The sequence below is a fragment of the Stomoxys calcitrans genome, chromosome 4 (assembly GCF_963082655.1).
Source record: "Stomoxys calcitrans chromosome 4, idStoCalc2.1, whole genome shotgun sequence".
NCBI classification, from domain to species: domain Eukaryota; kingdom Metazoa; phylum Arthropoda; class Insecta; order Diptera; family Muscidae; genus Stomoxys; species Stomoxys calcitrans.
In genome coordinates, this window is record NC_081555.1 from 105394573 (window position 1) to 105405877 (window position 11305).

Here is an 11305-nt window from a genome sequence, read left to right on the forward strand (position 1 = left end):
ATGTTGCACTTTTTTCCATAGCAGTCCACAAAACTACTGAGGCGTAAGTAAGTATTGGTCTAATCATGCTCCTTTAGAGCCAGTGGAATATCCTCGGATTCTGGCCCCATTTCGAATCTACGGCCCGTCTACATAGTGCCCAACATCTGTGGGCCTTCTCAGTACGCTCCTGAATGTGACACTTCCAATTCAGTTTCCTGGCCAATATCACACTTAAGTATTTGACCTTGTCAGATATCGAAATCGTCTTATTGAGGAAACGTGGTGCGTTAAATTGGCCCATCTTCGTCTTCCTCGTGAACAGGCATATTTCAGTCTTCTCTAGGTTAACATTGAGACCTCTGTGTCTAACACAATTATATACTATATGCAAGACCTTTTCGGCCCTACTGCATACCTGTTTCGAAACCTTACCCCTTAGAAGTATTATAACATCGTCTGCGCAGGGTTCCTCCTCCTCCTCCTCAGTCAGCATCCGTAATGGGTCATATATGGTGGTCAACCAAAGGAGTGACGATAAAATGCCCCCTGTGAAGTGCCTTGTGCCACTTTCTCCCTATATATATGTCATGGGACCCGCAATTTATCCATCTGTTCCTTAGCATATGGTTTATCAAGTCTCTAAGGACCCAGTCACCCTGTACCGGTCTAAATATTGGTTCAATGTGTCGGTCCGCACATTGTTAAACGATGTCAACGCATACCGCCAATGTGTACGTCGGATTGGCATTGAAGGATTCTTCTATTTTATGCACAAACTTGTGCAGGACAGTCTCCATCGACCTTCCCTTAACATAGGCATGCAGTTTGTATTTGAGCAGTTCGCTGGAACGGGAAAGGTCGAAAGGTTTATAGGTCTGTAGGTCTTTGGTGTCACATAAATTGCCTTGCCTGGCTTAGGTATAAATACCACCCTTACTTCCAGCCAGGCTTTCAGAGTATATTCAAGTCCTAGGCACTTTGGAAAATAGTGGCCAGATGAGGCGCCAGATAGTCTGCCTCTTTCTGTAGTAACGCCGAAAGTATTCCATCAGGTCCGGGTGACTTAAATGATTTGAAATTCCTCAATGCTTCCTTGACCATAAATTCCGTTATGATAAGACTTCGATCAACCTCTTTATTCCAGGATTCCGGTGTCTCCGTGAGTCCAGTCAGGCTTGAGGCTTTCTGAAGAAAGCATGTCCTCCGTTGTCTCTGCTCTCACTCCCAGTTTGGACATGGGTTTTTTAGAGAAACTTTTCCATCTTTCATCACGGGTCGAAAACGTTGATGAAAACGTTTGCAGAAAAGCTTCCAGAAGGCGTTTTGTCGCTCTAGTAATCTTATTGTATTCCTTGAGTCGTGTGTAGTACACATCCCAGTAAACTTCCGCTTTTTTAAGACGAGCTCTGTTATAAAGTTTGAGGACCTCTTTCCCAATGTTGCGAATCCCACCGATCACCCAGGGGTTTTCTTGGGCTGATTTCCTTTCTCCATGAGAACAACTATCTTCGAAAAGCTCCTCTAGTGCAATGGTAATCCTGACATTGACATTCTCGTCAATGTCTTCTATGCTTGGACAATATAAATTATTTTGCCCAAGCCTTCTTCTGAGTAGTCTTCCCAATTTTGGCCAGTTGATTTTCAAGAGGATTCGGCGTTGGCCGTGCTACCCAAACTTAATATAGCGATGGTCTGAGAAGGAATGCTACATGCTAGACCCTCCAATCCAGGATCTTATGGACTAGATTTTCCGAACATATTGTCACATCTAAAACCTCCTCCTTAATCCTATTAACAAAGGCAGCCCAAGCCTTCTTCTGAGTAGTCTTCCCAATTTTGGCCAGTTGATTTTCAAGAGGATTCGGCGTTGGCCGTGCTACCCAAACTTAATATAGCGATGGTCTGAGAAGGAATGCTACATGCTAGACCCTCCAATCCAGGATCTTATGGACTAGATTTTCCGAACATATTGTCACATCTAAAACCTCCTCCTTAATCCTATTAACAAAGGCAGCGGTGTTACCAATTTTAAGTGTTATTGGGTCGTTAGTATTGAAGAATTCTGCCAGGGCTTGGCCCCGCTTATTAGTGTCGGTATACTCCACGAAATGTGGTGAGAGTTCTCATCGCACCTCACCAACCGTAGCAGCTCCGACGTAGATCGCGGTGTTGGAGAGTCGAAAGGCAGATAAAGTGATGCCTGGTATGCCCCTTCGTCTGCCTATCTTATCACTGTTGCATCAAATGTTGACAACTCTAGTGAAAATACATAATTCAAATTTTTATGGTTCTCGGCCGAGTACCAGTGTTGGCATAGAATAATTGGTAGTTGATATAGCTCAGTCCAGAAACTTTGTTACGGGATGTCCATGGCTCCGGAATTAAGGCAATATAAATCTTTGTCTTGCTGATTTTCTCTTATCTGAATGACCATTTGTCCTACATTAGATAGGCTTCTTGGAATTGTGCGAAAAGGTCGGACCATATTTTTATACAGCCATCATATAGACCGATCCGCCGATTTATGGTCTTAAGTCTATAAAAGCACCATTTCACCCGATCTCATTGAAATTCAGTGAGTTGTTTCAAATCTTCCGTCATCCGACCAGAATATGGTCTAGATGTGAGCACATTAAGATATCGCTGCCATATAGACCGATCTTTTAATTTTTGGACTCAAGCCAATAAAAATCGGGTTTATTGCTGATTTCGCTGAAACTGTTGGTTAAGTTCTCAGCACCTGAACCAAAAATGATCCAGACCAACCCATTTTGGGATGTAACTGTGGATATGATAATGGGTTATAATAATATAAGATAATGAATATATGGGTGGTGGGTACCCGTGCCGAATGGCCGATCTTAATACATTTTTACTTTTTACTGTAAAGAAACAACAAAATTAGCTTTTAGATTACTTTTTAATTTTGTCGATGGAATGGAATGGCATGGAACGGATTAATATCCACACCCTCTTTTCAACCTAACCTACTTTTGTCGAGTATGTTATTGTTGTATATCTTTCACCAAGAAACAGCATTACAAAATTTGGCAAAATTCATCTCGAGCTGGACACTTCAGTATCATGCAACATAAACATATTTATGGTATTATGTATTTCAGAGATACTCTCATATTTATTTATGGACATAAAACTACTAAAATATATTGTGTGGCCAAAAGTACACTTTACTATAGATGCCAGACACATTTACACACTCACGTTCATACTCATATCATTGGTGTAAGGGCAAACATAACTACATACTCGAATATGGACTGGCAGTTATGTAGGAGCTAACCATTATATTTGTTTGTATTTTGTAGCCAACGCTCACACACACACACACATACAAATACTGAAAGATATGCACTCTTCTCACATGCATAGATAAATGAATAACATGAGTACTACATGTATGGGTGAGTGTGCGTGTTATGGAGATGGATGAATGGTTGTATGAATGTATGGATACTAAGGATACCCATGCTAAGAAGATTTTTAACTTAATTGGATTCATGTAAATTACTGCGGTAAAATGGTTATGGTCATGGATTTTAAACTTTAATAAATGCCCACACACGTATGCACTACGAACTCGAACATACATTTTGTTGATTTACATACATCTACACATCCACTAATGATGTTCATCACCAAACAGCTTGTCCAACTAAACTGACAGCTACTGCTACAACAAATCAGATATGGTACATGCACCTGTATTTGCCAAAACGAAGTATGATGAACAACGATTTGTTTGGCATTTTTAGTTTGAAATATTAAAATTGATAAAATTATCAAGGTAATGGAGCAAAAGCCAGTGAATTATAAAGAAGCCCCAAAGCTTCGAATATAAACTGTGGCTTTCGTCCCAACAACAAAAATAAAACCAAAACCTTTAGAATATCTATTGAGAAAGGAAATATTATGAATGGTATAGACTAAATGCCTGAACTTATTTTTGGGGGACGAAGGTGAATCGGACTGCACTCGTTGATATGTGAGAAGTTTTCCCCTGTTCCTTAGTGGAACGTTCATTGCAATTTACAGATGATGTGTAACGTAGGTGATGGGTGAAGTTGGGCATGACGATTCTTAGTGGCTTTAACTTGCCAAAGTCTAGGGCATTAATGGTTCCTAGCTTATTTCAATTGTGAATTGTGACCTCCCCGTGGGATCACCTGGCCTACCTGCTTTTAACACCTGTTCAAGGTAATAAGCTAACATGTGCCGTAAAATCTACATTGTTGACACCTTGGGCCAGCAATCCGTCTTTGTAGAAAATACCCAATATCCACAAAACAAAACAATCGAATAAGACCTCGGACTTCCCTTATTTGGAAGACCCACGCAAACAAAAGAACCTTGATATGCTAATCTGCTCTTGCAATGTTTGTACTCTATACAGGGAAGGTGTGGTATTTTAATAACTTAAAAGGTCAGTATAACTATCTAACAGGAACTGTAATGAATATGCGTCACAACTAAGCCTAAATGTAAAGCTTTGCCATGGATGTGGATTTCTCGTTAATCGGAGACCTACGCCCCTTGTCTTCAGATTTACTCCGTTGAATTAGAGGTTAGCCCCAATCCGCATAAAAATCAAATTCGTACGGCGAACATACCATGGTTATAATTTACGAACGCCTTAAGCGAACATTTGAACACTGGCCCGCACATGACATTAACATCTTGTTAGGAGACTATAATGCCAAGATAGAAAAGAAAAACATCTTTGATTGAAAATTAAGCCATCAAGAGGGTAATAATTGGTCATAGATGGTGTCAGCTACAAGCGCATCTCTGAACTAATCACTAATGACGTTATAGAAAGTATCTCATGTAGTCAAAAAGAAATAAATGAAGCAGTTATCTGCGCTGAAGAGCAACAGGGCAGCGGGAGCCGATGGGTTACCATCTGAACAGATTAAGACTGAAGATGACATGCTAAGGAGACGTCGAGATCAGCACGTCTGCGCCAAATTGTTTAAAGACCAAAACAAAATATAGAAGGGCCCCTCGCAGAGGTGTCGCTGAGATGGAACTCCACGCACACAAAACTGCTAAGGAGGAACTCCAGGACTAAACTACTAAATTTCCCATTAACATTTCATTTAGGAAAAGAGAATACTTCTCTCATATCAATTAAAGCAGTCCCATTAAATTTTAAGCTCAATGATAAGGGCTCTCCAATTTTTTACTGAGTCCGATCGACATAGCACCACCAATTGATAGAGAAGTTTTAACATGGCAGGATACCTCACACATGTGAGCCACGGTAAGATTAGGTTGAAATGAGGGTGCGGATAAGAATCCGCCCCATGCCACTATGGCAACACCTAAGCCAGTAATCAGCTTGTTGTGCGCTCAAAATACTAAAAAGCAACCTCGAAAAAAATCTAAATTAGGAATTCCGTGATACCATGCCCTTAGGTTATTTCATGTCTGGTATTGTGTCGCCACCTAAGTACCCGTGTCTGTGAGTCCCGAATGCCCGGCAATGATATAGAATATGCTCCAATGTCTCATCATCTTCCTCACATGCCCTACCAATGCTATTACAATTTCAGCAAAATCGGTTGATTTCACATTATATGGACCTTAAACCGGAAGATCGGCATATATGGCAGCTATATCCAAATCTAGAACAATCTGGGCCGTATTGAACAGGGACATCACTGTCCCAAATTTCGGACAATAAATGTGCCTTTTAAGGGCCAAAGACCTTAAATCGAGAGATCGGTCTATATGGCAGCTATATCCAAGTCTGGACCGATCTGGGCGAAATTTAAGAACGATGTCGAATGGCCTAATACAACTCACTGTCCCAAATTTCGGCGAAATCGGACAATAAATGTGCCTTTTATGGGCTAAAGACCCTAAATCGAGATATCGGTATATGTGGCAGGTATATGCAAATCTATACCAATCTGGGCCGTATTAAACAAGGACCTTTAACACAACTCACTGTCTCAAATTTCGGCGAAATCGGACAATAAATGCGCCATTTATGGGCCCAGGATCTTAAATCGAGAAATCAAGATATGTGGCAAAGGGCCATCTAACAAAACTTTTGTAGGCGCCTGTAATGGAATTCGCAAAAATGGAAGACCAAAGCTCAGAATGAACAACCAAGTGAAGAAATTGGTTGTATGAGAATTGGAAAGGAACGCAGAAGGTCTAGTCGCTTGAAAATCATTTCTGAGTTCGGCTAGTAGAATAAATGTTCTGTCGTAATCAACAGGCGGACATGCTAACCTCTATCTATGCTACGGTGTTCCACAGATACTAACAGCGTACTAGATTAGGTTAGGTTGAAAAGAGGGTGCAGATATTAATCTGCCCCATGCCACTATAGACATACACCAAAGCCCGTAATCGGCTTGTTGTGCGCTCTAAAAACTAAAAAGTAACCCCGAAACAGAAAATCTAAGTTAGGAATTCCGTGCTACTTACAAAATTCCTAATTGTTTTCCATGCCACGCCCCTAAGTTGGTTCATGTCTGGCATTATGTCCCCTCCAAAGTGACGGCACCTGTTAGACGAGAAAGCCGGGCAATGACAAAGGAAATGCTCCAACGTATTATCATCTTCCCCGCACGCCCTACATATGCTATCACTTGCAGTTATGATACCAATAGCTATGCAAATGCAAATTTTGCCCATGAACATTCCAATAAGGAACAAGGGCAAACATCTCACATATCAATGAGCGCTGTCCGATTCAAGTTTAAGCTCAATGATAAGGGGCCTCCTTTTTACAGCCGAGTCCGAACGGCGTGCCTCTTTGGAGAGAAGTTTTACATGGCATAGTACCTCACAAATGTTGCCACCATTAGGAGGGGAAAACCACCGCTGAAAATTTCTCTGATGGTCTAGCCAGGATTCGAACCCAGGCGTTCAACGTCATAGGCGGACATGCTAAACTCTGCGCTACGGTGGCCTCCACCAATAGCTATACTGACCTCATTCTAACTTTCTTTCAGTAATAGCCTCGTTTTTTCACGATCGGAATGCGCCCATAGGATTTTCGACGTCCTACCGACCGTTTCGCTGTTTTACAGGGTAGCATGCGCATTCATCGCCCACACCCTTAACTGGGATTGCGTCGATCCGAAAGGCTTCAGGTTAACCAAGTTTATTGACGGCAGTTCTCTGGCCTTCACCGCCAAATCGTTTGCTTTTAGTCCTACTTATTCCGTTTATTCCTACTTATTCCGTTATGGCCTTGTAAATGCGAATTTTGCCATCCACAGAGAAGGTATTAATCTCCTTCTTACAATGCAAGACTGTTCGTGACCTTTCCGTTGTGTTGTTATCGCCCTTATGACCAGTTTACTGTCCATACAGTTGTTCACACTCGATGTCTTCGTATTAACACCACACAAACTTACGCATTCCGTGATCGCTCGCATTTCCGCCTGCAGGGCCATATTATGGTCAGGCAGTTTAAAACAGATCTCAGTCCCTAGATGTAGACCCCCAGGTCCACTCTGTCCTCTAGCTTTGATCCAACCGTATAATATGATTTACCAGATGGCAATACTAGGGGTCTGTCAATCCAAGTGTGCCGTTGGCAGCAGTACTTCGCACTCGACGTCAAGGTTCATATCATGTATCGCATCGGAAACCTCATCCCTTGCTTTCAAGTTTCCTATCATCGCTTCGATTATACCGCGATGGTATTAGCTGCCCCCATCCTCAATCCATGCTCCCATGACCTTAAGTCTCATTACCGCAGTGGCTGCCTCACACTTAATCTGTATGTCAATGGGTCGGATATCTAGAATAGTCTCCAGTGCCCTTATAGGAGTGGTCCTCATCGCTCAGCTTGTGCCAAGACAACATGTTCTCTGAACCTGTTGTATGGTCCTTATTTTGCACTTTCTCTCCTTACCAGTCCACCAAACTGCTGACACGGTAGAGCCAGTGGGCTATTCTCGGATTCAGGCCCCGAAACTACGGCCTTTCTACATAGTGCCCAACATCTGTGAGCCGCCTGGATATGTTCAAGAATGCATCACTTCCAATTCAGTTTCCTGTCCAAGATAATTCAGTTTCTTGTCCAAGATCAATCAAATATCGAAATCGTTCTATTGAGGAGATGTTGTGCGTCAAATTGTCCCACCTTCGTCTTTCTCGTGAATGGGCAGATTTCAATTTTCTCTGAGTTAATATTGAGACCCCCAGACAATTTCGGCCCTTCTGTATAGCTAGTTTGGATCCTTACCCCTCAGAAGTTTTATAACATCGGCTGGATAGCAGACGGACTCAAATCTCTCCTCAGTCAGCATTCATAATAGGTTATTTATGGTGGTTACCCATAAGATAGGCGATAAAATGCCATCTGTGGCGTGCCCTGTGCCACTTTCTCCTTTATATTTATGTCATGGGCTTACAATTTATTCAGTCTCTAAGGACACGGTCCGTCCGGTACTGGTCTAAGGATTTGATCAATGTGTCATTCCGCACATTGTTAAAAGCCCCCTCGATGTCAATGCATATGAATGTGTACATCTTGGCATGGAAGGATTTTTCTATTTTATGCACAACCTTGTGCAGGACAGTCTCCACCGACCATCTCTTGACCTAGGCATGACGCTTGTATTTGAGCAGTTCGCTGGATATCCTACTCATTATCATGAGTGTTTCATAACTTTTGGTCGATTTAGTTCAGTCCATAGCACCTGAATTAAGGCATAGTGGATCTTGCCCTTGCTGATTTTCTCCATAAGAGCATGAGCAGTTTTTTCGCTCGATTATCGGAGGGTTATCTGGATGATCTCCTCTGGTAAATCGGCTTCTTGGGAGTGAGTCATGGTCTCATCGTCGGTTCCCTGTTCGTTGGGCAGCATTGAGATTCCTGTCACTGCACTACCTGGTGTTTCAATATTAGGATCTTTGCCAATCCTTGTCTTCCGAATCTTGAAGTCGGGGGTGGTTTTATTGTCGAGTCCCTTTTTGTTAGGCTGTATTGAGTCTCCCGTCCCTGCACTGTCTGATGTTCCAATATTAGGATCTCTATTTATCCTAGTCTTCCAAATCCTGAGTAAATGAACTTCTTAGCAGTGGGTGATGGTCTCATTGTTGGTTCCCTGTTCGTTAGGCTGCATTGAGTTTCCTGTCACTGCACTGTCTGTTGTTTCAATGTTAGGACCATTGTCTATACTTGTCTTCCGAATCTTGAAGTCTGTGATGGTTCCATTGTCAAGTCCCTGTTTGTTAGGCTATATTGAGTCCCCCGTCCCTGCACTGCTTTATGTTCCAATATAAGGATCTTTGCTTCCCATAGTCTTCCCAATATTGGAAAATTCAGCCTTTTCATGCTAATTTGAGCCCAAATATCCATTCCAGACATTCAAATCGGTCATGGCTTTAAGTAGACATCATAAACATAAACCCATCTTTCGACTTCACTTCTTGGCAAAATTGGTTACCGTTCCAATATAGCTCTCACATAAACCCACATTTAAAATGGACTAAGCTGGATTAATTATTTTGCTATTACTATCCAACTTTGATATATTTTTGGCTTTAAACAAAATTTCTTTAATTTTTCAACAGCTGTGCTTAATAATATTGAGGCTTTTCCTTTCGAGCAATTTCAAATAATTATTCTTCAAATATGCCATCAACATTTTCGTAAAGTTTTTTCAATTTTTCACCAAATTCCGCATGTTGATCATTAATTAATTGTTTGCCTTTCTCTTGAGTGTTCTCCACATGCAGACGTGTGGACTCTGCCAATTTCAATATATCATCGTTCGTCTTCAAATAGATATCGTTAATCGTTTTGCCAACATCGGCAATAATTGTTTGTAAATTTCTAAAATTTTCCAAAATATTTGCTGAAGCTATTTTCCATTCTACCATAAGCTTATCCGTATAGTTTCTGGTATTCTTCATGATTTGCTGCACATTACTTTGGGTGCGACCAAAATCCAATGAAACTTGAGTGTTGCGCTCATTGGTGGCATTTCGTTTAAACTCCAAGTTGGCACGACATTGGGTAGTCCGTAGATGTTCTTCACAAATATAGCCAAAATATTTGCTGCTACAATCAGCATCATTCCAATGAAAATTCGCACGGCCATATATTTGAGCACAATGTTCGCCCCAATGATTATTGGGTTCACCACTGTGCCAGTAGTTGAAGGGAAGGGCCTCCCCCGTGCTCATGGAATACCAATTTCGCAATTTATCCTTTTTGGTATTGAATTCATCATGATGGCCTATCCAGAGGTCACGAGAGGTGCCTGAAGTGAAAAAGGTGCCAGTAATAAAATATTACAAAAGAAGGTGAAAATTTCCTCCCTACGATATAAACTTACCAAAAACTGCACGCAATAGTGTTGTTAAAGCCTCATTTTTTAATTCATTATCGATGACCACTAGTTGTAAACCTTGGCGAGAACATTGGTTCATTGCTTGATGCCAATTGTACTATAAATTCAAACACAATACAGTTACTATAGCAAGTAAACCATAATTTTGATATGATCTTATTGTTTAGAATGGAGGATCATCTTTGACATTGAATATATACCTTTGCCGCTTCTTCAATTAGATATTGTCGTCCATCGCTAGCCGTATGCCAATTGGCGGTGCCAGATACTAAGTGAAGCAGTCCCACTAATGCAAGTAGCCTTATCTCTAAAGTGGCAGTGCAGCTATGCATTTCTCTAAAATAAATTTGAAACTATTTTTTTGCGAGCCCTTTGTTTGGTATTTATACAAACAATCTAAGAAACCCGTGGGGGTTCCTTATCTAGATAACCAAAATATAGAATATATATTGGTAGAGATTACAAACAGCCATATAAACTTAATCTATAGAAATATCAAACAAAGATTAGTCTCTGAAATTGTATCAAAAGCCCTTCGAATACAATAGGGTGGATGGCATACGCAGTGAGTATATACTCATTGGAAGAAAAAGTACGAACCAAATATATTTTTACAAAATCTGAAGATTGGTTTATATGACTTCTTGAGCCCTTACAAGCCGCAATTTATGTTCAATTTGACTTTACATGTGATGTCCCGTTAAGACTTTCAATAACTGTTCCAAGGACGGTCCGAATCGGTCAAGTAAACCGATCGAGTAAACCGAGCTTTAATTTTTGCTGGTTTGACATAAGTTTGGTATGTAGAATAACACAAATAAAAGCGTGCTTAGTTCGGCCGGGGCGAATCTTGGCGAATCTCCACTATCATGGATTCAACTAAAATATGGTAGCTACATCTAGTTATAGACCAAATTGGACCGTACTTGGCGCAGTTGTTGAGAGTGATAACAGAACACGAACTGCAAAATTTC

General features: G+C 41.1%; 1 protein-coding gene across 1 annotated transcript; it reads right to left on the minus strand.

Moving 5' to 3' along the window:
- Positions 1-9574: 9574 nt before the first annotated feature.
- Positions 9575-10663, minus strand: LOC106090714 (lectin subunit alpha). The gene is made up of 3 exons (XM_013256995.2): positions 10532-10663; positions 10317-10428; positions 9575-10241 (listed from the first exon to the last, which is right to left on the minus strand). Exons 1-3 carry the CDS (start codon positions 10661-10663, stop codon positions 9598-9600), a joined length of 888 nt encoding a protein of 295 aa, XP_013112449.2. The 3' UTR covers positions 9575-9597.
- Between the last annotated feature and the right edge of the window lie 642 nt (positions 10664-11305).

Coding starts and splice junctions, on each gene's coding strand:
- LOC106090714 (XM_013256995.2), bottom strand. CDS start 10,663: ATGCATAGCTGCACTGCCACTTTAGAGATAAGGCTACTTGCATTAGTG. Junction 10,429..10,531: donor TAATTGAAGAAGCGGCAAAG/GTATATATTCAA, acceptor TTGAATTTATAG/TACAATTGGCATCAAGCAAT. Junction 10,242..10,316: donor ACTATTGCGTGCAGTTTTTG/GTAAGTTTATAT, acceptor TTTTCACTTCAG/GCACCTCTCGTGACCTCTGG.